Below are 25786 nucleotides of genomic sequence, written 5' to 3' on the forward strand. Positions count from 1 at the left end.
ATAACTCCAAACCCGGAATTCCATCCTGAATTTTCTTAAGAACCACTGGCCCCAATCTTTCCGCTCCCTTCCCACCCCTAAGTTCCGTTCCACACCGGGCCTATCACTATGTCTTGTTTTCGGGGTATGGCTTATATTGCGCAAATGCTTAGAAATCCTGCTACAGCCTATTTTATGGGTATGTCTTATTTTGGGGGAAACAGGGTATTCAGATTGTATTCTAGGGTCCATTGGAAGCTTATGAAAGACCCTTCATTTAGAAGAAAACAACATGGTATATTACATACTTATCTTGCATGGCTAGGTTTCCTGCATTGAGGGTGACTTCTCAGCTATATGCCTAAATCATCCCTTTTGATATAGGCTCGAAAGTCAAAAAGACCAGAGGTACAGAAGTCTAGGTCTTGAGGTAACACAAGGTTATCCAAACTATGGCTGGCCTGCAGCTAATGGCCATTTCCTGTAATGTGCGGAGGTGGGAAAATATGTTTTCAGGTGTGTTCTTGCACTCTCTATAGAACATATTGCAACAATAAATCTCCCTTTTACCCTGTAACATCCCTCAGAGTCCTCAGCAATCCACCTGAGCCCCTCAAGAAAACAAAACGAAAAGGTTATATTAAAATCTGCAGATGCTCAAGTCCTGTTGTCTCCAATGGCAGCATGTGCATGCGGCTGCACCACCATTAAGGACAACGGAACTTCAGTGGCAGCGCATGTACCTGACTGTGTCACCAGCAGGGACAGCCCCTGTTGTCCTCAGTGGTGGTGTGGCCACGTTAGGGACAACAGGACTTAATGGCAGTGCAGCCGCATGCACACTACGCCATGGGACAATGGGGGGCTGTCCCTAATGGCAACGCGGCTTGCACAAATGCCGCCGTTGGGGACAACACCAGCTTGTCATCTGCAGATGCATGGAGCCGTGGAATCTCAAATCTGCAGATACTGAGGGCCAACTAGAAGAGTAAGTATGTGCGTTTAGTTATTAAATATTTTTAAATTGCCTATTAGAGGGAAGACCTTTACATACTTGCTTGTTCTGCAATAGTACTACAACAATATTAATCATTTTACATTGTTGCATACCATCTTATGGATTCTTGCTGATAAGTCATTATTTTCTGCATTTTGTTCAGCCAATAAAGGCATCATTATTTTGTGGGTTTTGGATTTTTGTCGTAAATAAGTAAGATATAACCAGATACCAGGACTTTCTGGTGGCTATTCCATAGTGTGCAGCCACACTGCATAACTGAAGCAGTTTGGCATCACTTTAACTGCCATGATTCTATCCTGTGAAATTCTGGGATTTGTAGATTGGTGAAGTATTCAGTCAGAAAACAAACTTGCTCCATCCTCAATATGATACCACCTCAGATACTTAAACAGGGCTATCATATCATCTCTTAACCATCTCTTCTTCAGGCTAAACATATCCAGTTCCCTAAGACTCTCTTCATGGGGCATGGTTTCCAGACCCGTCACCATTTTGGCTGCCTCCTCTGGACAAGCTCCAGTTTCTCAACATCCTTTTTTAACTGTGGTGCCCAGAACTGGACACAATATTCCAGGTGGGGCCTGACCAAAGCAGAATAGAGTGGCACTTTTACTTCCCTTAATCTAGACACTATACTTCCACTGATGCAGCCTAGAATCACATTGGCTTTTTCAGATGCTGAATCACACTGTTGACTCATGTTCAGCTTGTGGTCTAATAAGACTCCCAGATCCCTTTCACGTTTTTTTGAAACCAGTTTATTTCTATAGTCAGAATCAAAAAAATCCAGGCAACTAAGGTCAGTTTGCCAGTATGATGCATTGATTGCATTTGCACCCTTAGACTTCCCCTGAAGGGATCAGATATTCAGTCATCTTCCCATGCACTCTGACTCGATAAATGCAGGTGAATTTCATATTGCCCCAGTTACTCTGCACTTCAAATTTTATATATAGAAATGGTTTCCTAGCTTCATTCTGAAATGGAGAGAGGAGGGGGAGAGAGACCAAATTAAATTGAGGCCGACACCACTTTCCTATTCTTCATGAGTATTGCACTCATGATTTTGAACTGCTGAAACAAATATCACATTTAGGCAGGAATGTCCAGTTCCTATCCCTTTATTTCTCAAAGTATTTCCAGCATCCCCATGTATAGATATTGCATGTTTAGGATTCTTATCCACAGGAAAGCCAAGTTAATCTTGTTTTAATAAGTCTGGTCTAAATCATTCTCCTTTGTCAGACATAGTATCATTCACAATTACAGCTGATTCTCTCAGTTTAAATTCATAAACACTATTAGCTATTTAAAAAATTGATGAAATCACCAATATGCTGTACATGAGCAGTTTTGTTGATCAAGTTACATTTGCTGCCTCCTCCCCACCCAGGAAATGAATAAAATGTTAATCATTAAACAATCATACTGAAAGTCCACTGCCTGTTTGGAATCCAAATTTGGAACAGTATTTGCATCTGGAGCAGAAAAAAAAAAATCACAAATATTTCTGGCATCAGTTTCCAATAATATTTGACATATTACTAGAGACCTTAATCTCTAGCAATATGTTAAATATTATAGCAAACTGATATTTTGAATCAAAGCATCCATTTTCCTATACAGTCACATTTTGGAGTGGACAGTCTCCATTCTGACCACTACTAGTTTTACAAGATCCATCCCAAATCAATCAAGGTAATATAAAGCACCTATTCAATATGGTATTTCCTCTGGTGCCCATTCCTGTCACCAGACTTAAACACATTTAGGAGCATCCTACAAGATGCTGCTTCAGGGGCAGTGAGTGCAGAAACGCTAGTGGCATTTTGATTACTCAAGATAAAACTCTTTGCTGTTGGCATGAAGAAAAACTTTGATGTATAAGATTATCACAGGGCGTCTCCTTGCCTCTCTACTTGAAGTAGACATGAGAATTGCTCACTAGTTCCCTGGGACCCCTTCTGTTATCCCTTGGATAGTACAGTTAGTAGAGTACAGTAACATAACACCACTGATAATATCGTAGACAGTGAGGTGATCTTTCTAAAACACTGCACAGTGGCAGCTGGTAGTTCCATGTCAATAGGGTGGAGAATCCACTCCAGGTATGATGGTAGTAGTGATGGTGATAATGATGAAGATTATGTTGATTTATGCCCCCACTTTTCCCCCAGTACTGAGACTCAAGGTGTTTACAAATTACTAAAAGCGGTACAGATTAAAAACATGTCAGAACATCAATCAAAAATATTCATAATAGTACTTTAAAGACAATTAAAGATATCTTTTGGGGCTTGACAGACCACTCCGAAAAGGTGGGCTGGAGGTGCCTGTTTTTGCTGCTGAGCTAAAAGTGGGTTCTTTTTGGTGGGCGCAGCGGATGCCATGAGTGCGCCACTGGCACACTGTCTTACTTCGATGACACAAGCATGGCGCTGCAACATGCGGATGTTGTGCTGCGCTTGCATCATCATGTGGACAGGGCTGCGCCATGATGGCGCTGGTGCTGCGTGGTAGGGCTAAGGACCATGTGGTCGCTCCGCAATCACGACCCCTGAAATCGCCCCCAGACTGCTGCTTTCCAGCAGTCTGTACTGGGCCATAGAGTCAAAACCATTTAATTGGTTTTAAAAGACAGGATATTTTAAATACATTATTCAAGAGGAAACATATCCCCTAAGTAGGATTGCTCTCTTAAGTCCAGAATGAAACATTTGAGCAGATATGGATGCCACCAGCTGTTCTTGTGTCCACAGGGCTTCAAGAAGATGATGCTTTCCATTAGTATGGGAGGTCTGGGAGAACAAGTTTGAGGTTGGAAAATTTAAAAATATCTTATTGTACAACAGGGCCTCAGTATTATTAAAGTTGCAAGATCTGTAAATATTCCAGGATCCATAAGGGATCCCCATAAAGATCAGGAAATATTCTGCAGCCCTGTGGAATTGGCTATTTCTGCAATCCAGGGATGGGGTACCAATGTAGGCAATTATCCAGGATGATGGGAGTTGTAGTCTAGCATTATCTGCAGTCTGCAAATTACTCATTTCTGCTTAAGTAGTGGCACAATCAATATTAAATGACAACAGGAACATTTTCACACTATATATCTATAGTCCCACAGTTCCACTTTAACTCTTATGGCTTTATCATATGGAATCCTGGGGTTTGTATTTTAGGGAGAAGTATTTAGAATTCTTGGCTAAAAAGCTCTAACATCTCATCAAACTACAGATCCCTGGATTCCACCAGATACAACCATATCAGTTAGAGTGGAATTAGTGCTGTATTTGTGTAGTGTGAAAAGGCCCCAGGACTAACACGGAGCAGGTAAGGGAGTAATGTGTACTGACAAACTGTGTTTTAACACCCCTTTCAGGCCATTCCATTGCTACCCTGGGCTTCTTCAACCTTACTTCTCCACTGCTCCCATTTTCAGGTTACCTGAAGCTGGAACGTCTGAATGGTTTCCTTCTTTATATCATACATGAATGTTCCTAACAGTGTTTCTTCATCGGTTTCAGCATCTATCCCCTGGAATTGAAAAGAGAAATGGCAGAAATCAGTGGCAGATCATGAAGATTTCTATGATCTGCCTCAGCATGCTTAAGAGCAGCTCGGGGAGCAATGCTTTACCATGATAACTCAAGAGGTCAGTCCAGAAGCAGACAAAATTGACAGCAGGCATGGTCTAGCAGGGAAACAAGAGAGTGGGTCTAGGAAGAAGACAAGATGGTAGAGAAACCTACTGAGAACCAAGGAAGGGAGGCCAAAATCTGGAGATTGTCCAGATAAAGCCTGGTGGGAAGCAGCTGAGGGAAAACAATGGCTCACCTGGCATGTCTAGGCTTGGGAGGACATTACTACCCTTTCTAACTCCACCCAGCAGGATTTCCACAGGGCAAGAAGAATCCCAGTTCAAGGCTGGCTGACAGCATGGCCTGTGCCAGTCTCTTTTAAGCAATGGATTGTATTCTAGCCTGCCAGAAGAAGACGTGCCAAGCAAATCTCCTCCTCCTCTGAATTAGAGATCTCTGGGTCTTCTTGAGAGGAGTAGATAAATGCTAAGTTAGAGGTCAACACTCACATAAACTGAGAAATCCTTTGGCGCACTGGTGACATCATTGAGAGGTGAGACTGCGACGGAGATGTGTTGAACTGTGACAGCTTTTGGATGGATTCTTTCAGGCAGTTTTATGGCCACTTGTCCCTGAGATCCATGGAACGCCCAACAATTTCCTGGATAAACATCTGGCTAGAAATGGGAAGCAACTAAAGTGAATAAAATATGGCTGCACAAAAAGCATTCACTATAAGTAAATTGACTTCTGTGAGTGAGTACACATGTCCACTGGTGATTCTCAGAGCGTGACAGTGGACACTGGTGGTGAATCTGCTCTGAATTTTAATCTCTTTTTTTTAAAGGAGCCATCCAAGCTGATCTGTTTGGAGTGACAGGCTTCAGCATTTTGCACAGTTCCTTTAAAGATTTGGTTTGAACTAAAACTGGCAGTGAATTCACTGCCCCATTATTATTGGGGCCTCCAACTTCCCTTGGGTTAAGAAAGGTCCTTTTTTTGGACTGCACCTCCCAGAATCCTCTAGCTAGCATGGCCATAGCGATGGAATTTTTCTCCAAACAGTAGCTTTATTAAGCTCTGGTGTTTCCCCAGATTTCTGAAGGGATATACTTTAGAAGAGTGACAAAATATTCTTCAAGGCTTGATTTTTGTGTTGTTTTATTTTGAATCCTACCTTTCCTCTTGTACAGGACCCAAAGTGGCTTGATAGGACAAAAAATAACTCTCTACTCATTTGGTGATACATATGAAAGTAAATGATCGCTAAACGTTTGCCCGTATTTACACTGAATGACTCTCAAGCAAGTGTAAGCCTACAAATCTTTGTGGCGAGGTCTAGGTTACTCTTCCTCTGCTACCCCTACCCCTGAATCAAACAAAACAAAACAAAGGGGGATGTTTGGAAATCTCTTTTTTTCTTCAATATGTCCATGTAGTAACAATGAGGAGGAGGAGAGAGTCTTTTTTTAGAGAAGGAGGTGTTAAGTTCTGGCTTCAGTCTTTCTGACTTGCCAGTACGGTTTAATACGCCACTGGCAAAAATGAGTTTTCTTCACTCCACTTTGTTGTTGTTGTTGTTGTTGTTGTTGTTGTTGTTGTGTGCCTTCAAGTCATTTCCAATTTATGGCAACCCTAAGGTGACCCTATTATGAGGTTTTCTTGGCATGATCATCTGAGGAAGTAGACTGAAGCCTATGAAAGCTCATGCTGCCAATTTCTTTCTTTTAGGTACCCTACAAGATCTCTCTATGTACTGATTCTACAGACTAACATGGTTATATCGTTCTGTTCAGAAGAGGTTTGCCATTGCCTTCCTCTGAGACTGAGAGCATGTGATTTGCCCAAGATCACTGAGTGGGTTTTCTGGCTGAGCAGCTAACTGAACCCTGGTCTCAAGAGTCATAGTCCAACTCTCAATCCACTATGTCATGCTTGCTGTGATTTTATTTGGCATCCTCATTATTTTGGGAAAGTCTATCTTTTGTTCCTGACAGAAGGAGCCAGATATTTGGCCTAAAACTTTAAGAGATGCACAGTATGGCAACTCTGTGAAAAGTAATCCACTTATTATTTTAACTGATCTTAAGACTAGCCCCTGCCTTTCTTTGTGTGTGTATGTGTTGGACACACAGGTGCTTTGTTTCTTTTCTCTTAAGACCCATTCATCCCAAAGAAGGAGGAAGCAGGAAGCTCCCTTGCTATTCCTCCAGAACCTGCCCATTCCCCTCTTGGATAAAATGGAGGTATTTGCACAGCATGTCCTCCATTTCTAAAACTAACCCTGTGCCACTTTTGAAGTAAGAGTAAACATAATGCCTCTCGGTTTCTTTAGAATTGTGGTGGAGGGAGGAGAGAGACCAGCTTGTCCTTTGCCTCAGAATGGCAAAATGTCTTGAGCCATCCCTCCTTCCTTTTACAGTGTCAGCAGAAGGAAATGGGATAAAGTAGAAACATTCACTGAGTGGGGTTCTTGTCCAACTGTGTCACCTTGCAGTGCCACCTATGAAAACTGGCATGATCACATATATTTATTGTTCCAAAATATTGTTCTGAACTTCTTTCTATAGCATACAATACCTGTAGAATAGTATCAGGGGGGTTGGCTGCTGATATGAAAAATGACTTAAACCAACAGTCCTGCACATTCTCAGGTTCGTAAGTCCTTGACGTCCTCCTTTGATCAATAGTGGCTCCTACAGTTTTATTTTTTATAAAAAGAAAGAAAGAAAGAAATTAAACGCAGGTGCCAACTCCATTGACTGGCAAGGCATACAGAAATTTTGCATCAGTTCTACTGATCACTATCCATACTGCTGTCCCTGTTAATTCTATCTACCACTGTCCATGTTAAATCAGCTTCTCAGAAAGTTTTTTGTTGAAAAATGAAGTCACAAAAGAAAGCAGTTTCTTTCTCCTGAAGGCAAAGGTGGGGAGTGACCTGTTAATAAACATCACTTCAGCACTCACACAGAGCTTGGAAAAGCTAGCTATCCTAGCTAGGGAATACTGGGTTGTCCAAAAAGGTAACCTTTCTAAGCTCTTCACTCACTTAACTCCTTGTCATATATGTGATTTGTTGTTGCTATGTGCTTTCAAGTCAGCTCTGATGTAGGCAAATCTATCCTAGGGTTTTCTTGGCAAGATTTATTCAGAGGTGGTTTGTTACTGCCTTCCTCTTAGGCTGACAGAGTATGTTTTGCCCATGATCATCGCAGTGGATCTCTTTGGCTGACCAAGGATTCAAGTCTTCAAGAGTCCTAGGTCTAATCTGCACTGTAGAAATAATGCAGTTTGACATCATCTTGATTGCTATGCTTTAATGCTATGGAATCCTCTGGGATTTTAAAAAAGTTTTGTGAGATACTTAAGCCTTCTCTGTCAGAGAGCTCTGGTGCCACAACAAACTACATATCCCACAATTCCATAGTATGGAGTCATGGTAGTTAAAGCAGTGTCAGACTGGATTATTTCTGCAGTGCAGATTAGACCCTAGTCTAATACTCAAAGTATTACACCATGGCTGTGGTTAGGGATCCGTAATTCTCCAAAACATGGTCCCAGCCACTGGAACTCTGCACATTCAGTGCAAATCTTCAAGTCTAATTTTACTGCCCTTTACAACCCCTGCCAGTATACATTTGAAGTGAAAGTATATATACTAACAGTCCCCAAAGCCACACTTGCCAAGCAAAGTTCTCAAATAGAGACAGCTGTGTTGGTTCTTATCAACAGACATGTGCTATCTGTTTTCAGCTCCACTAGGTGAAGTTCTTTGGTAAAGAATGTTCTTAACTGTGCATTCAACAGGTCTAACTCACAACACTATACCTTTTTTCATACTAGAGGTCTTTAAGTGAGGATCCCTCACCACTGGTATTTCAAAGACTAACTGATCAGGCATGGCGATCATGCAACTCTCCAGAGGTACGGTAGGTAGATTGCAACGTCCATCATTATTCACTATTGATTCTGCTGGTTAGGGCTGCTGGAATGTGCAGTCCAACAAGATCTGGAGGGCTGCATGATTCTCACCCCTTGAGGTAAAGAGCTGCTGGAAGTGCTTTCAAACAAAAATGAGTATTTTAAGGTCCAGAAGAAAACTCCCTTGTTGTCTTCTTTGGTTTTCTCCTTTCCTATGGCTACCTTGGTCTTATTTCCCTTTTAAAAGGGGTCCTATTGGTTGCTGAACTAAACATTACCTAAACAAAATCATGTTCCAACCCCAAGTTCAATAAAAGCTCTGTTCAGGTTGAGAGTGGCAAATCTGAAAAGGAGCATTTCCCCTGTTCCTGAGTGCTTTCCAACTGATTTGGTCCCTATAAAAACGAATTTCTCACTCACATGGAGATTTAGGATGTAGCCACACTGCCAAATTAAAGCCACTTTAACTGTCATGGCTACATCCTATAGAATCCTGGGATTTGTAGTTTGGTGAGGCACCAGAGCTCACTGACAGAAGAGGCTGAATACCACACCAAACTACAAATCCCAGGATTCTGTAGGATAGAATCATGGCAATTAAAGTGGTATCAAACTACTTTAATTCTACAGTGTGGCTACATGTGCAGAGTAAGCTCTCTTGTTCAGACTTGCTGCCATCTCCTCATGAGGGGAGCAACAGAATGAAGGTGGGTGAACTAGTACATCCCCTTGTTTGGTGTATTGATTTAACATGCTTTGCAAAAAAAAAAAAAAAGGTGAATAAGGCTATATAGGAACACTAATGTCAGGTTACTGATAGAGAAAAAACTGTCTGGTATGAGGAGAGGATGCCTAACTTTTAACCTGAAAGTGTACAGTTATAGCTCTTTGATACCAATTTAACTGTCATGGCTTCATGAGATGGAATCCGGGGATTTGTAGTTTCCATTCAAGTGTATGTATACAGTTATTTGGTTCTTTGATACCACTTTAAATGTCACAGCTTCACTTTACTGACCCCTGGGATTTGTAGTTTCATGAAGTAAATCCAGAGAACTCTAGTGCTGTGCTTTAGGGGAGTACATTAAACAAGCCCAAATACCTCACCAAACCAGAAATCCTAAGATTCCATCAGAAGGGGTTGTTAAATTGACATAAAATGATTTTGCTTAGGCAATGTGGATGCACTAATTCTTCCTGCCAATTTCCCAAGACCAATTTTCTTTCTATCTTGGCTTCCTTCTAGTCTCAAGGTCTCATAGCAGAAGAAAAAGCTAAAAAGAGCAAAAGCTGGCAAGCAGAGGAACCCTTCTCCCCTTTACCAATTTTCTTTGGCAGCTCCTCTCTTCTAGCCTCTAGGTCAGCATTTATGAGGCAACCCTGTGTATACTTTATAACATATAGTGGGTCCTTGGTATCCGCTGAGGTTTGCTTCCAAGACCCACCTTGGATACCAAAATCTGTGGATGCTCAAGTGACACTAAATACAATGGTGTAGTAAAATGGTGTCCCTTATATAAACGGGCAACATCAAAGTTTGCTTTTTGGAATTTATAATTTTAAAAAATATTTTCAAACCGTGGATCACTGAATCTCTGGATAAAGAATTTGTGGATATGGAGAACCAATTGTGCTTAGACAAGTAATGTACAGTGTCAGTATGTTTTGAGCCACTTGAAATCACTTCCAACATAGCCCTAGATGTTTGCTCCGAAGCAAATTCCATGGATTTCAATAGAATGTCATTTCCCCTCCAAATATTGTCACACTGCATCTCCCATCACCTTTAGCGTTTGTAGCCAATTGTGAGGAATAAAGGGAAGTGTGGTTCAGCAATATTTGGAGAGCCACACATTTTCCAACTTTGTTCAAAGTGCATGCTCGGGATAGCCACCTTACTGGGTTTGATAAGCTGCAAAGAAAGAAAGAAAGAAAGAAAGAAAGAAAGAAAGAAAGAAAGAAAGAAAGACGTACATAATTTAGGCAAAGTATACAAACAGATGATAGTTTGCTATTACCTATTGTTTTTTGAGCCCAGTCAGCCATTTGTACATGATCTTCATAAAGCTTCTTAAATGTTTTATTAATCATCTCAAGCACTTCCTGGTAAGAAGTGGAGGAACCATCAGGTTAGTTGAAAGGCATGGTTATTGTAGATATCAATGGCATGCATTCTACAACATGAATTATGAATGGTCTAAGAACTTCAGGAAGCATTCCTGCCTAGTACCTACTGGTTGCTGTGATTCTTGCAAAGTGTGCTAGGCATTGATCTGTTTCAGAAAAAGAGCTTCTTAAGCAAGAATGCATTATTCAGGAATCAGTCAGCACAGTTTTGAAGTTATCCATGAACTGTTAAGAGACCCTAAGTATGTATAAGGCTTCATAAATTTAAGATGCAGGCACACTTCAGATAACAAGGGCCCCATACAGACAGGCCAAAATAAAGCTGCTTTGGGCCACGCTCCAGTCCTTTGGTACAGCTTCTGGACTCTTAGGATGCATGCATCATTTAAACAGCATACCTCCAAAGTGACCCGAAGCTGCTTTATTTTGGCCTATCTGTATGGGGCCATAGTGTCTGACAAAGAAGCTCCATTTTTACAAAGTCTTTTTGTGTCCACTCAGCCCCCGTTTCCTCCTTGTCCTCTGGAAACTGTTTTTAGCAGCATCTGCATTGGGAGGATGGTGAGGCATTGGGATGCAGCAGCATGTCTGTAGTAAACAATGCAGTGAAGAGTGAGATGAGGAAAAAACAGGGTTCTACTCTATCCATTCCTACTGTAACCATTTGTGCCAGCCTATCATAGACAAGGTAAACAGCAGCTGCCTCCAAAATCCTTAACTGAGCATGCATTGACAGCAACACAGGAGAAAAGAGGAAAGCAGATAAGCCGGCCTTATTAGATCCACCCACCATGTTAAAGAAGCATAGATCTATAAGTCTGGCTGCAAAAACTGAAATCATAAGAAAAGTGAAGACTGGTGAAAGAAAATGTCATCCCTGGGTATGTTTTGGAAAAAGCACTCAAGTGGTCTTTAGAAAGTCAAAACCATTTTTTATTCAGGCTTACCTGACCAGGTTCCTTCATTTTACATGTGCATAATGTTAGTTTTGAAACATGTTGAGCTGCTCTCTCTCTGTGTGTGTGATACAGGAATTTACTCCCTAACATCTTTCCATTTTATTTCCACAGTACCTCTAGTACAAATTTTCTGTTAAAGAAGTAACACCCAGGAACACAGTGACTTTGGCTGCATCTGTACTGCAGAAATAATGCAGCTTGACACTGCTTTAGCTGCCATGGCTCAGTCAGAGAGCTTGGGTGCCTCAGCAAACCAGAAATCTCAAGATTCCATAGGATGGGTCCATGACAGTTAAAGCAGTGTCAAACTGGATTATTTCTGGAATGCAGATTCAGCCCATGTTAATCAGAATGTGTGTGTTTTCCATTTGCTGGTTAACATATGGCGACCCCATGAATTTCAGAGGATTTTGTTAGGCAAAGAATATTCAGTGCCACACACTTGGTATTCATGAGTGGTCTCCCAGCCAAGTACTAACCAGGGCTGACACTGCTTAAGTTTATGGTGTTTTTAGGGTATTTAAGCAAGTGGCTTTCAAAAACTCTGCTCTCCTTCCCTGGCAGAAGGCTTTTAATGAGTAATTGCTGGCAAGGAGGCTCCTTATGGGAAAGTGCTTTCTTTTTTAAAAAAATCTTTGTATGCTTTTTAATGATGTCATGCTGTTTCTAACATGCTATTTTAGTTTGATGATTTTAATGGTGTTTTAAAATTGTATTTTTTTTAAAAAAAGTTTATTTTTCAGCAAGCCTCTTTAGGTCTTAATCCAGGAGAAAGGCAGCATATAAATAATGAAATAAAAATTAATACAAACTTAAAACACTTATTTCAGGGACATTATGTTAGGGCATGGGAAGAAAGCTGGATCAATGTCTTTTAGGTTTTAAAACATTGGCAGGTTATGACAGCAGCATAGGTGGTATGGCATTGTATAAAATAGAAATTAACAAAGTGCAGTTTCCTACGTCTTTCTTCTCCCCTGGGATGTCACTTTCTCTGAGGATTTGCTTTACAGAATCTATGAGGCTTTCATTGATCCTTGTGATTTCAGCACGAAGGTGTTCTGTCTGGTGTTTAAGATATTCCATTTCCTGGAATTGTTCTTCAAGGGCCTTTTGAGACTTCCTTGGAAAGAGGAAAGGGAAGCATTAGAGATCACTTGTTTGGCAGGACTCCATTCTCCAACCTACCGTGCCACTGTCATACAAGAAAAATTCTGCAAATGTTTGTGGGTTATGGCTTCTTCAGATCCAAACTCAGAAGTCCCAATTAGAAAGCTAAATTCCATTTACCACAGTTTTCAGAAAGATGTTCTCTCAAGTGGTGAAAGACTGTTCAGTGACATAGCATCAGATTTTCCACAACCTCTGAAAAGTAAGGTGTATCTCCTGCAGTTAACATGTTTCTCCACTTCAGATCAGGATTTTCTCACTGATATATGATTCGGTGATAGGATTTGCAAATTGAGCTTATGTTTATCTTCTAATGTCCAATCAGAAATGCCAGCCCTGTAAATGCAAGTTACATAGCTATGGGCAATCATGTGCTATGGAACTCTTTCATCACATTAGGGAGCACCTCTTCTGAATAAGATGATAAATGTATAGTTTGACCTTGGTTGCTGGAGCATATGTCTATGAGGAAATCCCACTGGAGAAGGAATTATTAATTGGAGAAACTGTGTATTCCCCTTTATGGCTGGCTCGTCCTTCTGATGATCAGCCAAAGAGCTGATTTTAAACATAAAGATAAAGATAAATCAAATAGTTCAAAATTCCTAGTATGACAGTGTCAGGTGTGCCTTCTAGCACAACATCACACATATCTTCTTAGAGTTATTCCCAAATCAGTGGGCAGAGGACTGCAGGCTTAAACATGTGGTACCCACAAATGGAACATGTAGTTTTCTGCTCCCAGAAGTAAGCTTTCAGTAAGGCTTTATGCCTCATTTAACCTAGTTTCTGCAGTATGAATGCAGAGTCTGTTTTCTCCCCAGAAAGATGTAATACCTAGCCTAATGATAGATGGGTTTAAGAAAGGCAGTGGCTTTAAAATCCTCTTACCATAGTGATTTCAGCTCATCCTCATACACTTTTGCCAACTCCTATTGGAGGAAAAATAAGCAGAAAGACCTCAACATTAACAAGATGTGTGAGCTTTTAAAGGCAAGTGATTCTCATTTCTTGAGGCAGGATTGTTGCTTACAATTGTATTGGTGTCATTTGGGGCATGTCCCTGGAAGATGCCTGTTTAAACCCCCAATTTGCCCCGTGTGATTAAGTCCTTGGTTGACCTGGTTTTGAATTTGCTTGTCTTTTTCCCAGAACAAGGTAGTGGGGGTGGGGGAAGAGAGTGGAAAGTTAGGAGCGCATACGGCACAGCTATTCTTGATGCCAAGCATGGTGGGAGTGTTGTGCTGCAATAGTGACTGGTTGCTACTATGGCTCTGTGCACACCGGCCTTAAAGGCTGGATTGGGGGTGGAGTCAGTGCATTGTGTCTATATGACGCATGTCCCAGCTTTGCCACAAGGCGGCATGACATCGCGCGCATGGTGCAAGATGTCACGGCGCTCCTCCGGTGCTGCATTCATATGAAGCACCGAAGGAATGCCATAAAGCTGTGGTGTCATGGCTGTTGTGCCCTTTGCAGGGCACAAAAAGAAGCCACTTTTTGCGGTTCCTTTTTGCGCCCCACAAAGGCCAGATCGGGGCCACAGTGTGCAGTTGCTGCGGCCCTGATCTGGCTAGCTATAAAAGGAGTGGTTGCATGCTATCCCTTTGGGGCTGTCTGTACAGCCTTCAAGTTAACTTTAAAGGAGCTATCCTAGGTGCTGAGCATATTTGGATGATAAAGCTCAGCATTTTAAATAGTGCCCTTGAAGACTGGACCTGGAAATTGGGTTTCATAGTCCACTGACATGGAAGTAGGAATATACTAGGCCTAAATCACAACTAGAGTGGATCCACTGAGTCCATACAGTTTATTCAAGAGTTGCTTTACCAAGTTTCCATTGATTCAGTGAGTATACTTGAGGTTAGACTAACAAGTGATTTAGACCTAAGGCAGGGGTGGGAATCATGCAGCCTATAGGCAACATGCAGCCCTTAGGGGTATCTAGTAGAGCCTTTGAGACCCCAATGACCTCTGCCCCCCATAATGCTTTTTAAAAATCAACCTAAACCCTCTTGGATTTTTTTCCCTAGCCAAAAAACCCAGCTGTAAAACACATAAAATGCTGTCCATCCTCTCAAAACAACACCATAACCTGAAATATTTGATACAGGTTATTGACTGGAAGTGATGCAACATGGCTTATCAGCTAAATTGACTGGAAGTGATGCAACATGGCTTATCAGCTAAAATGGCAGCCACGGTGATGACTTCCAGAGCTGCTGAAAATTGGGTGGTAGGCCCTCATGTTTCTAGAACATGCCCACACCTGGCCTAAGCCACTGTAGGACTAGTGTATCCATGCTTTTAAGGTGTAATCATGCTGCCACCTTGCATCTTACTAAAGGGATCAACGATATGGCCAATGGCAAATTATAGGCTCTGTCTGATGAAATGGCCTCTCTCTGTATGTATGGGTATGTACACGCACACTGATTTCATAGATACAGTGCAGATGGCTGAACAGACCTGAGTATCAGTGGCTTTGCTGAACCTGTGGAAGGTGGGCTTTGGGAAAGGCATAGGACAGGAGAGAGGATTCAACAACACATCCAAACAAGTTAAGAAAAGAAGCATGCCATTCATGTAACAAACACCAGCCAACATGGGCATGATGCTAATGTTTCAGCACCTTTCCTCTCAGTTCTTTTCTTGAAAGACTCTTTCCCTGTTGAGGAAAAAAGACCCTGCCCAGGGTCAAAGTTCCTCAGCCCTACAAGCCTGATTTTTTTAATGAACAAAAGGGGCAAATTTTCACTTTAATATGTGTCTATACTATACACTGAAACCTGTTTCAGCAGCCCATCCAGTGTCCTCGCTTCCCTTTTGCTTTAGGTGTCCAGTGCACTACAAATGTATTTCCTTGCCATCACTCCCTGCTTAATTTGGAAGTTGGGCAAAATAACCTGTCCTCTGTGCACAGTGATTTTGTGACATCCCTTATCTAAAACCAGAGTTTTTAAAAGTCATACAATTACAACTCCCAGAATTCCCCTGCTATTTGTAATTTCTTCCCTCTGAAACAACTTTTCCAAGCTCTGCCTAAGACCTAGCATATACATTACATTCTCTTTTTACCTACTTGAAGAAGTCATGATGGAGAACCCACCAACCGACCTGTTCATACCTTTGTCTAGAACAGAGGTAGAAACTCTCCCAATGTTTGACTATAGTTTCCATAATCCCTGACAAAGGGCTACTCTAACTGGCAATAACTGCTTCTTAGTTTGACATCAGGGTCGTCCCCCCCAGCCCACCTTTGATGCTCACCTTTGATGCAAAAACATCTGTTAATTTCCGGTATTGGCAAAAGCCATAAATGGCACCTGTAGGAGATAAGTAAATAATGCTTGTTGATCATCAATAACAACCATCACAGCAAGTGCCAAAGGTGTTTACTGTAAAAGAAAAATTCTGCAGTGTCTAGAAATACATACCAGCCTCTGTTTAAACCCGCAGGATCTTTGCAAGTGATGCTCTTCAAATTGTTTTCAACTTATTGCAATCCTATCATACATTTTCCTGACAAGGTTTATTCAGAGGAAGTTTGCCATTGCCTTCCTCTGTGGCTGAGGGAATGTGATTTGCCCAAAATCACCTAGTGTTTTTTTGTGGCTGAATGGGGATTTGAACCCTAGCCTCCCTGAGTTGTAGTCCAGCACTCAAACTACTACACCATGCTGGCTCTCAAGCTCTGTAAAACAGACAGAGGTGCCAGAGCGAAAATTAGAGATGGCTGAGGGGGGATTTGAAGCTTCATTTCCTAGAGTCCAAATGACTACATTGCACTGATTCTCAGGCTGCATCTTCACTGTAGAATGAATGAAGTTTGAGACCAAGTTGGTCATGGCTCAGTGCTATTGAATTCTGGGATTTGTGCTTTTGTGAGATACATAGCCTTCGCTGTCAAGAGCACTCTGGTGGCACAACAAACTCGAAATTCCAGGAATCCCTAGGATAGATCCATGACAGTTAAAGGGGTGTAAAACTGCACTAATTCCATAGTAAGGCAGTAACTTTTGCATGCTATCCAAAACTGCTGTTATAGGATCAGAGAGAGAGGGATGTGAAGGCATCTGGGTTTTGACGGAAGAGCATCTGTGCTTCATGAGGTAGAATTAAGGTTGTGAGAGTAAATGCTGGAGGGCGCTCCTGTACATTGAAGAGAGAATTTCAGTAGGTGTTGCTTGTTACCAGGTTGTATGACAAACAACAAATGCTAAAATTTGTTCTTCTGCATGACTATTTAAAGGCACAGGAGCCTGCTCTGGTTATCAGTTTGGCAACTCTAGGCAGAACAATAATGCACCAGCATTTCCCCCTACAGCCAAGGCAAATAGTTTTAATGTCCTGGTTGGCACCTGTGGCAAAAAAAATATCCCATTAACACTCTTCCTTCTCCGTGTAAAGAAAAACATGATTATAATAAATGTAGAACTGGTATTTTCCATCTTTTCATGACTCCTGGTATTTGCTGCTTGGAACAACTGCAATGCTCTACCTAATAGCAGGCCAGTCTCCCTAATCCATCCAGTTTTATCTTTGCTAATGTGAGATCTCTGACCTTCAGTTGGACTAGAACTAAGCACAGTTTTGTTCTCCTGTTGTTATGGCGTCACTATATTAGGTCAGTGAACGAACCAGTAGACCCTTGGGTGACTCATCCTTAAAATTATGATGGGCAAACTGACTATACTCACCACAAATGATCACAACAACTATCACAAATGCTATCACTTTCTTCACAGTGAACTGGCCTCTGTAGGGGAAACAAGGCAGTTTTGTCACTGAATGGAACCAGACAGAACAAGTCTTGGGAAGTGGCAGTAACTACAGAAGGAGTCCTGACAATAGTGTAGAGCATCCTCTGGCATCCCTAGAAGTATGACTGTGGTCCAAAGAGAAAAGAAACAAACACATAGTTCCTGATAGTTTATTAGATGTTACATGAGCTCCCCCTCCTTCATCTCTGTCTCTCCTTCCTCCCTTCCTTGAAAATGTCTGGCATAAGACAATGCCCCAAATGACATCATTGCCCCACTGATAATTATGTCACATGAAGGAGGAAAATGCACAGTGCAATGACATCCCATCAACCCATGGTAGAACAGATAATAGACATGAAAGGGGAGAAAGAGAAGTAGGTTCATTAGGATCTGTATTACCTTACTATTTGTTAATAGTAATGGGCAGCTGTCCTTCCGGATTTTACACTAGAGTCACAGCCACACTGCCTGGGGGATCCTGGGAGTTCTTGTCCCAAAGTGGAAATAATTGCAAACTCTGTTTCTGACAAAGATATTTCCTAGCTCTGCCTGGAGATGGAAAGGATTGAACTGGAGACTTGCTGAAGCCTTGTGGTGAGCTTTACTACTGAAGGCCAAAGTCCCCAAATGATCTTGTTGACATTGTTTGGCCTTGCATGGTGGGCATTTTTGTTTTAAGCACATAGAACTTTGGAAAGTTACTTTGTTGAACTATAGGTTCCAGAATTTCTTGTAGTAAAAAAAAAAATTGTAATGTTTCTGAGGTCTCCAAACAGCTAGACTAAATGGCACAGCATGTGATTCAATTTCTATGGCAAAATGACACACCAGACACACACACACACACACACACACACACACACACACACACACACTCATGCTACAGGGAGGCGTTTTCTAAAGATGAGGTAGCAGGCAAATGTTTGATTTTCTATCTTCTGGCTCACAGTTTTACAGTCTAGAAGGGGAAAAAATATGTTGTGGTCACCCTGCAAACAGGCCCTGAGGTTAGTTCTTGTGTACTACTAAGGTCTCCATTGCTACTGATTCTGCTTCAGTCTATATGTCACTTTCTCTAGCTGAATATGAGGCACTTTCAATCAGAAAAAAAAGACATGGGTACTTTTCCTACATAGTATTCACACTAGGATTGCCACGTCAGGACTGACGTAGGGAGGAGCCCTTTATAATTGTTGAAAAGTGCTTCCCAACCAAGCTATCTCTTTAACTTCCTTTATCCATTTACTAGCAGAGCAACATGGCTTTAGACAGTAAGAGTTTCCTGCATGACTCTTACCCCATGCATGCTGTCTCTAAAACTTTCCCCATTTGCTCAGTCATCCATTGTGGAGACACATCTAAGCAACCACACCTTACAGCCAGAGGACAAGCACATGAAAAATTTAGCACAGATGGTGAGTGCAGGCTCTACTGAGCTGCTCCTTGTTTTGAAACTGTCCTGTAGTTAGCCACGGCTTAGGCCCTGGTCTATACATGTCTGAGTGTACCTTTATATGTAATTAGTCGGGGGTGGGTGGGTTAAGCTATGGAACTTGCATATTGCCTGTTTGCCTTACTTTGCAAAAATTAGTCTCAGGGAGGCCCAAGAATTATAGAATTATAGAATCATAGAGATTCAGAACTTCCATTTGTGAAATCCCCTAAAGGAGGCTGAGTCTTAATTGAAGCAGTCTTCGGAGTTTATCGTATGTAATTTTCATGCCAACTCAGGCACAGGACAGGATCAGACTGGAACAGGTTAAAACTGATTTTACCGCATGCAAAATTGCTGCCGCGCTGCCACCTGACCATCACCCATTCTCCAGCAGTGCTTTGGCAGCCGATTTTGATACAACAGAAACTGTGTAGGCACAGTTCATTGGGCTATAACCTCAACACCAACTGTACATTGTATGCCATTCAAATAAATCACACATCAAGTATAACAAATGAAGAAAATGTATATACACAGACTTTTCAAGTTAACATGCTTACCCAGAGATTCCTCCCCCTCACTCTAAGGACCAGTGAAGGGGGCCAGGCCCTGAGATATAATAACTCTTAACATACCATGGTCAGAGAATTATAGTACTAGAGTGCTGTAGCAGAGAATTTTAAACAACAAATCCCAGGATTATTCAGATGAAAACATGACAGTTAAAATGGTATCAAACTAATGTAACTACATAGTGTAGGTATACTCTTAGGGCTGAGCACACAGCCCCGAATGGGCAGCCTTCAGCCACCCCTTTTATAGCCAGATTGGGGCCGTGGCAACTGCACGCCACAGCCCTGATCTGCCTTTCCAGGGTGTGAAAAGGTGCCACAAAAAGTGGTTCCTTTTTGTGCCCTGGAAAGGGCACCATAGCCATGGCACTATGGCTTTACAGCACTCTTTCAGCATTGTGTCATGTGGACGCAGTGGCAGAGGAGCACTGTGACACCGTGCACTGTGCAGTGCAGCATGTGGCATCATGCTGCCCTGGAGGCGGAGGCGGGGCATGTGTCATGTAGATGCTACATCCTGACTCTGCCCCACCTTCCCACCCCCGGCCGGCCTTTCAAGCCGGTCTACATAGTATTAAGTAAGGAACAACTTTCCTTCAATTGCAAACATTGCTAAATCAACACAGGGCTCATGGAATCATAAAATTGGAAAGGGGACTGTGGGGCATCATGGTCAGTGCAAGATCTCTAGCTAAAGCAACCCCAGCAGATATCTGTTCAGACTCTTTTAAAAGACACCCAAACAAAAAGACCCCACCTCCTCTCTAGGCATCTGGTTCCATTGCCAGGCTGTGAAAAAGTTCTTTCTAGTGTTTAGCCAAAATCTACCCCGTTATAAGTTAAAACCATTAGAACTAGTTCTACCCTCAGAGGCAGTAGAGAACAAGCCTACATGCTCCTCTTTGTGGTAGCCCTTGACATATTTAAAGCATCTGATCATGCCACACACACACACACACACACACACACAGTCTTCTCTACACCAAGCTGAACATGTCCAGCTCCTTCAACCTCTCCTCATATGTTTTGTTCTTCATACCTCTTTTCATTCTTTTTGCCCTTCTCTGAACTTTCTTCAACTTATCTAGGAGCTTATCACTCAGCATTTTAAACCAGCTCCAGCCTCCTGTGCTGGAGCAGGGATGCAGGATGGAGGTGGCGATTATCGCACATTAAATCGCAACTGAACCACCAGCCGCCATCAGCCTGGGTCCAACCTTTCTGACTTCTAAGAAGTGCTGGTGGAGTGCAGCTTGGACCTGAGTTGATGGCAGCCAGTGATTTGGCAGTGATTTAATGTGCAATACTACCCACCTCCATCCTGTGTCTTGGCTCCAGCCTGGGAGGCTGGAGCCGTTTTAAAATGCTGAGCAATAAGCTCCTATATCTTTCTTAAATGGAGACTTCCGGAACTGAACACAATACAACAAATGAGGCCTGACCAGTGTTGAATATAGGGGGACGATTTCTTCCCTCAACTTGGAAATTATGCTTCTATTTATGGAAGCTAAGATAATATTTGCCTTCTTTGTTGTAACACCACACTGCTGGCTTATGTTCAATTTATGATCAACAATAATTCCAAGGTCCTTTTCACATGTAGCACTGCTGAGCCAAATATCCTCCATTCTACATCTGTGCATTTGGTTTCTGTGATGTGGTGGTGTGTTGGAGAGCCATGGCTTAAAGAATATGGAGGTGTCTGGCTTGATTATCCATACTGTTTTTACTTCTGTGGGTGATCAGCTGAAGCCTGAGCCTTTAATTTGGAGAAATTAAAAAAGAGAAAACAAGACTTCCTGTCTTTCTCTCTTTTTAAATAGCTCTGGCCTCAGCTGAGATCACTACCATGTCTATTATGCTATTTGTTGTGGTTCCCAAACTGAAATTGCTCAGCCAAAATATACAGTGATCAGAGACAGGGATTGTAATACAGAGAGTTTTCTCCCAGAGATAAAGATGTAAAGAATTCTGAAACGTGCAATTTTTCTTTTTCTTGATGAGCGTGGATGCCACAAAATTTTTTTTTGCATTTTACATTCCACAAAATTTTTAATCATCCTCATCATCCTCATCACACACACGCAAATAAATAAATAACATTATTTCAACACAAAATATTTTTTCTGCAAAAATGTTCTTCATCATGCAAAAACCAGGATGTTTTTGGGCCACATTCCAAGGGTTTATTTAAAATGATTTTTTGGCAAACAATAATATATTTTTTTTCAAGATGTGAATAAATCTTCAAAAATTGCATTTTTTAAATCTGGTAGTGGATCCCCCCCCCAAATTATTCATTCTTGCATGTGAGGATGTAATAAGTGAACGGTCACATCTCTAGTCAGGGAACTCAAATTTGCAAAGTACTGAGGACAGAAAAGTAAAAGTAAAAGCCCCCAGCTTTAAATTAGGAGCAAATAAAATTAATATCTGCAAGCATCATGTTACCCAAGCTGGTAGAATGGTGACATCTAGCATAAATGAGTTGCTGAGATGAAAGCTGTTTATTCGTGCATATTAAAAAGCAAGATACTTTCAAGAATTGCACACTCATACTTACATTATATAGTTGCATAAAATGACCAACAGTATTAGGCCAGGAAAGTTGTATATGGTTTCTGGAAAAGAAAAAGAAATAACAAAGCATTTAAGTGCCCAGGCCAGGTGAGATGCATTAAATAGATGTTACCATTACAACAATCCTGCAAGGTCAGTCAATATTATTATCTTTTATCTTGTGGATGGCCGGTTTGGGCTAAGGAGTCTCAGACATGAGGTTAAGACAGGGGACTTCCAGATTCACAATTTCCAGGCACACAGTTCATTGGGCTATAGCCTTGTAAAAAGAATCATGCAGTCCAAATGTATGCAGAAGGTCTTGGCTCCAGTCTGCACAGGCCAAATAAAATGCCCCCCTGCCCTGTCCCCTTGGTGGGGAATCCAGACAACATATGCACCAAACCCTGCGTCTGGTGTGAACAGTCATCAGACTGAACGGGCAAGACATCAAACGTAGGGTTTACCCCCCTAACAATTTTTTTAAAATTACTAATTGCTCTGGATCTTCCTGGAGGATCCAAAGTCCTCTGTTGTGATGCCAGCCAGCTGTTCACATGTCTGTCCCACTGTGCCTCCTTGTGTGGCTGCCACAGGTTGCTTAGCTCTAAGGTTAGAACAAGGCACCCAGCCTTGTGATCAGTGCTAGGTGCCTTGTTCTGACTTCAGAGTGAAGCGACACATGTCAGTGATGGCTGTGTCAGATGGTGCAGCATGCTGCATATGCAAACAGCCACCTGGCATTGCAACAGAGTGCCCTGGGTACTAGGGGAAGGTCAGGGCAACTCTGGGGACAGAATACTCCAGGCTGTTCCTGGAGTATTCTCGCTGTGCAGACAGGACCTATGATACCTCTTGCCATGACTGAAAGAAAACACTTTTAGTCTGAGTTATGAACTTACATGCCCAAGATTCCCACTGACCAGGTAAAATTAGTTACCTGTATTAAACAGACTAAAGCAAGCAACCCAGTTAAAGCTTTGCCATCCATGGACCTTGAAAAAGTTACCTTTCTAGACTATAATTCCCAAATCCCTCAGAAGACCTGTAGTCTGTAAGGATAACTTTTCTGAGCTCTGATTACCTAGCACTATATTCTGGGGCCCTTTCATAACATGCGATTATAGTGCTATGGTGCCATTTTAACTGCCATGCTACCATCTTAAGGAGTCCTGGGCTTTGCAGTTGAAGAGGGAGCCTTTAGAATTTGCAATCAGAGAGTTCTAGTGCCCCTGACCAAACTGTACGATGTCGTGGGAAGCAGCCAAGGCAGTTAAAGGGGTATTATAGTGCCATTATTTGGTAGTGTATAAAGGGGCATAGTTGCAAATACATCAGCCAGTGGAGGGATTTTTAAATGTACAAATTTAGGGCTTCATTTGGCAAAGAGAAGAAGCAAAGGAGAATCTTGACATGCCTCTATTTATTTACTTGCTTTATATCCTGCCTTTCTCCCTGAAGGGACCCAAGGCGGCTCACAAATATAAAATAAAAACATAATACAACAAAACAATTAAAATATGATCTAAAAACAGTATAATAATAATAACTTTATTACGGCCATTTGGCCAGCACACTAAAAACAGTATAAAATTACAGACATTAAAACCACACTAAAATTATGTATCCACCCTATATAACAAACACCCAAGCCACCCCATGGTTATACAGCAAACGCCTGCCTGAATAGAGCTGTTTTTGCTTGCCAACGAAAGGTAAGCAAAGAGGGGGCCAGTGTTGCTTCTCACGGAAGGGCATTCTAGAGGGCAGGAGCAGCCACCGAGAAAGCTCTCTCTCTTGTCCTCAACAGGTGAGCCTGTGATGGTGGCGGGACCAAGAGAAAGCCTTCCCTGGAAGATCTTAGGGCTCTAGCAGGTTCGTATGAGAGATACAGTGTGGGTCTATGAAGACACACACACTTTCAGTAAAAAGAGATACAAACACTAAAGATTGCCCACTCATCTTAAAGAGCAGCAATTGGTCATCACAGAACAATGGGATTTGAGCTGAAAGCAGGAGAGGCTGGGGGCTTCCATGTCATTGAGATGGCTCATTCATTAAAGTCAGAGCATAGGTATCCAACACACTGAATCAATTTCGGGATACATTTCAGCCCTTGGATATCTTCTTTCAAGTTCAGACTGAAACCCAGAACATCCTGCAGCAGCCAGTTGCTGCTGTTTCAGTTCCTTTAGTGGTCATCCAGTCCAACTCTGTACTCAGTGTGGACTGCAGCTGCAGTATCCTTAATTAATGGCCATCCATCCTCTGTCAAATATCTCCAGTGAGGGGAAACCAGCCATCTTCTAAGGCACAACTGAACACGTCATACATTCAGAAAGTTTCTGTCTTAATGCTGCTAAACGAATGGCTTGTGTTACCATGCAAAAGATGCTGTGCAGCTAGTTTGTTCCCCTGCCCGTTTTTGGGAAAAAAAGATGGAAGATGCAGTGGAAAAACACACAAATATCACCTGGACACTTCATATACATTCCATATATAAGGCACAATCAAAGCCTCATATAGAAGCATTGTTGATGTCTAAAGATACAAGATGCATACTTGGCACACTTTGCTGAGATGCTGTAGATGTGTGTGTCAACTGGGTGCTAGAGATAGACTCTCTTGCAATAACTTCTCTGGTAAATTCTAACTGGCTTCTGTTTGATGGGTACCCTGCAAAGAAATGACATTGCATTAGTCAGGCATCACCAGCACCCAAACATTTGGCAGTATGGAAAACAGTTCATGCAACCATGGATTGCCAAAGCACAAACCTTGGGGAAAACATGGTAAAAATCGATACCAACTTTATGCTTCAGTTCTTAAACTAGTGTGATTGTGGCAGGAAGACAGGTTGGTATGATAAAGTCTCTAATGTTTCTACCCAAAGTCTCTAGCCAGAAACGATAAATCTCCTACTTAATATCTTCCTTTCGGCTTACCCCTATTTTCTTCTTCATTATCTACGGTCTGTTGTTCAAAAGGAGACACTGGATTTTTGGAGTTGCACACATGCCACCTAAAAGTCAACAAATGGTAAAGTATATGAAGATTTGTCAAGATTTTTTTTTTTAACAGAAGAGTTTTAAAAAATACACAGAAGTTTAAGAAAGATAGTCGATTCCCCCAACCCCGACATGGCTTGTTTTAAAAGAACAAATGCTTTTTTGGGGGGCTGCTACTCCTTCCAAAGTTCAGTGCTACAATGTCAATTTGAGTGGCAACTGGGACTTGGGAGCAGACATAAAAACCTACCCCAGAACAATGGTTTATCTGCTCACAATGGGTTGTGAATGGTTGTGAAGCAACCAAAAGAAAAATCTTATCTCTTTTGTGGGCTACCTATGATTTCTTATTTGGCTCCATCACCCCATCCTTATAGTTGCACCTTCAGTGCATCTTGCCTTTAAATAATAACTAGTGTTCGAAAAGATAAAAAATAGGGTTCAAAAGAATGTTTGTGCCAACTGCACTCGTCCCTTCTCTGCAGTGGAAGGATGCCCATATTGGGTGTCACCCCTCTTCTGGGGTGTCACCCGGTGCGGACCGCACCACTAAATCCCCTAGTGACCCCTTTGGGATGAGAGCTGACTGGCTGAAAATGCTTTTTTGGGGGGAGATGGCTAGTGTCAGAAGTAGTTACAGCCATGGAGTTCCATCACTGTAGTTACATCTGATGATGCACGATCT

The 25786-nt window shown here is 41.9% G+C and overlaps 1 protein-coding gene across 1 annotated transcript in view; it reads right to left on the reverse strand.

The window, feature by feature from the left end:
- Positions 1-1802: 1802 nt before the first annotated feature.
- LOC149323182 (SUN domain-containing protein 3-like) overlaps positions 1803-25786 on the reverse strand; it is a 149749-nt gene continuing 125765 nt past the window's right edge. Inside the window, exons 4-14 of the mRNA XM_089537399.1 lie at positions 24656-24769; positions 22098-22155; positions 17462-17520; positions 16032-16087; positions 13653-13693; positions 12555-12714; positions 10524-10608; positions 7162-7277; positions 5091-5258; positions 4448-4537; positions 1803-1977 (exon numbers count right to left, since the gene is read on the reverse strand). Of these exons, the coding sequence (XP_089393525.1) occupies positions 1840-1977; positions 4448-4537; positions 5091-5258; positions 7162-7277; positions 10524-10608; positions 12555-12714; positions 13653-13693; positions 16032-16087; positions 17462-17520; positions 22098-22155; positions 24656-24769 (1085 nt within the window). The 3' untranslated portion in view covers positions 1803-1839. The remainder of the gene's footprint in view (positions 1978-4447; positions 4538-5090; positions 5259-7161; positions 7278-10523; positions 10609-12554; positions 12715-13652; positions 13694-16031; positions 16088-17461; positions 17521-22097; positions 22156-24655; positions 24770-25786) is intronic.

The sequence above is a fragment of the Sceloporus occidentalis genome, unplaced genomic scaffold, assembly GCF_023333645.1.
Source record: "Sceloporus occidentalis isolate IW3139 unplaced genomic scaffold, rSceOcc1.0.p SCAF_1, whole genome shotgun sequence".
In the NCBI taxonomy this organism is placed as follows: domain Eukaryota; kingdom Metazoa; phylum Chordata; class Lepidosauria; order Squamata; family Phrynosomatidae; genus Sceloporus; species Sceloporus occidentalis.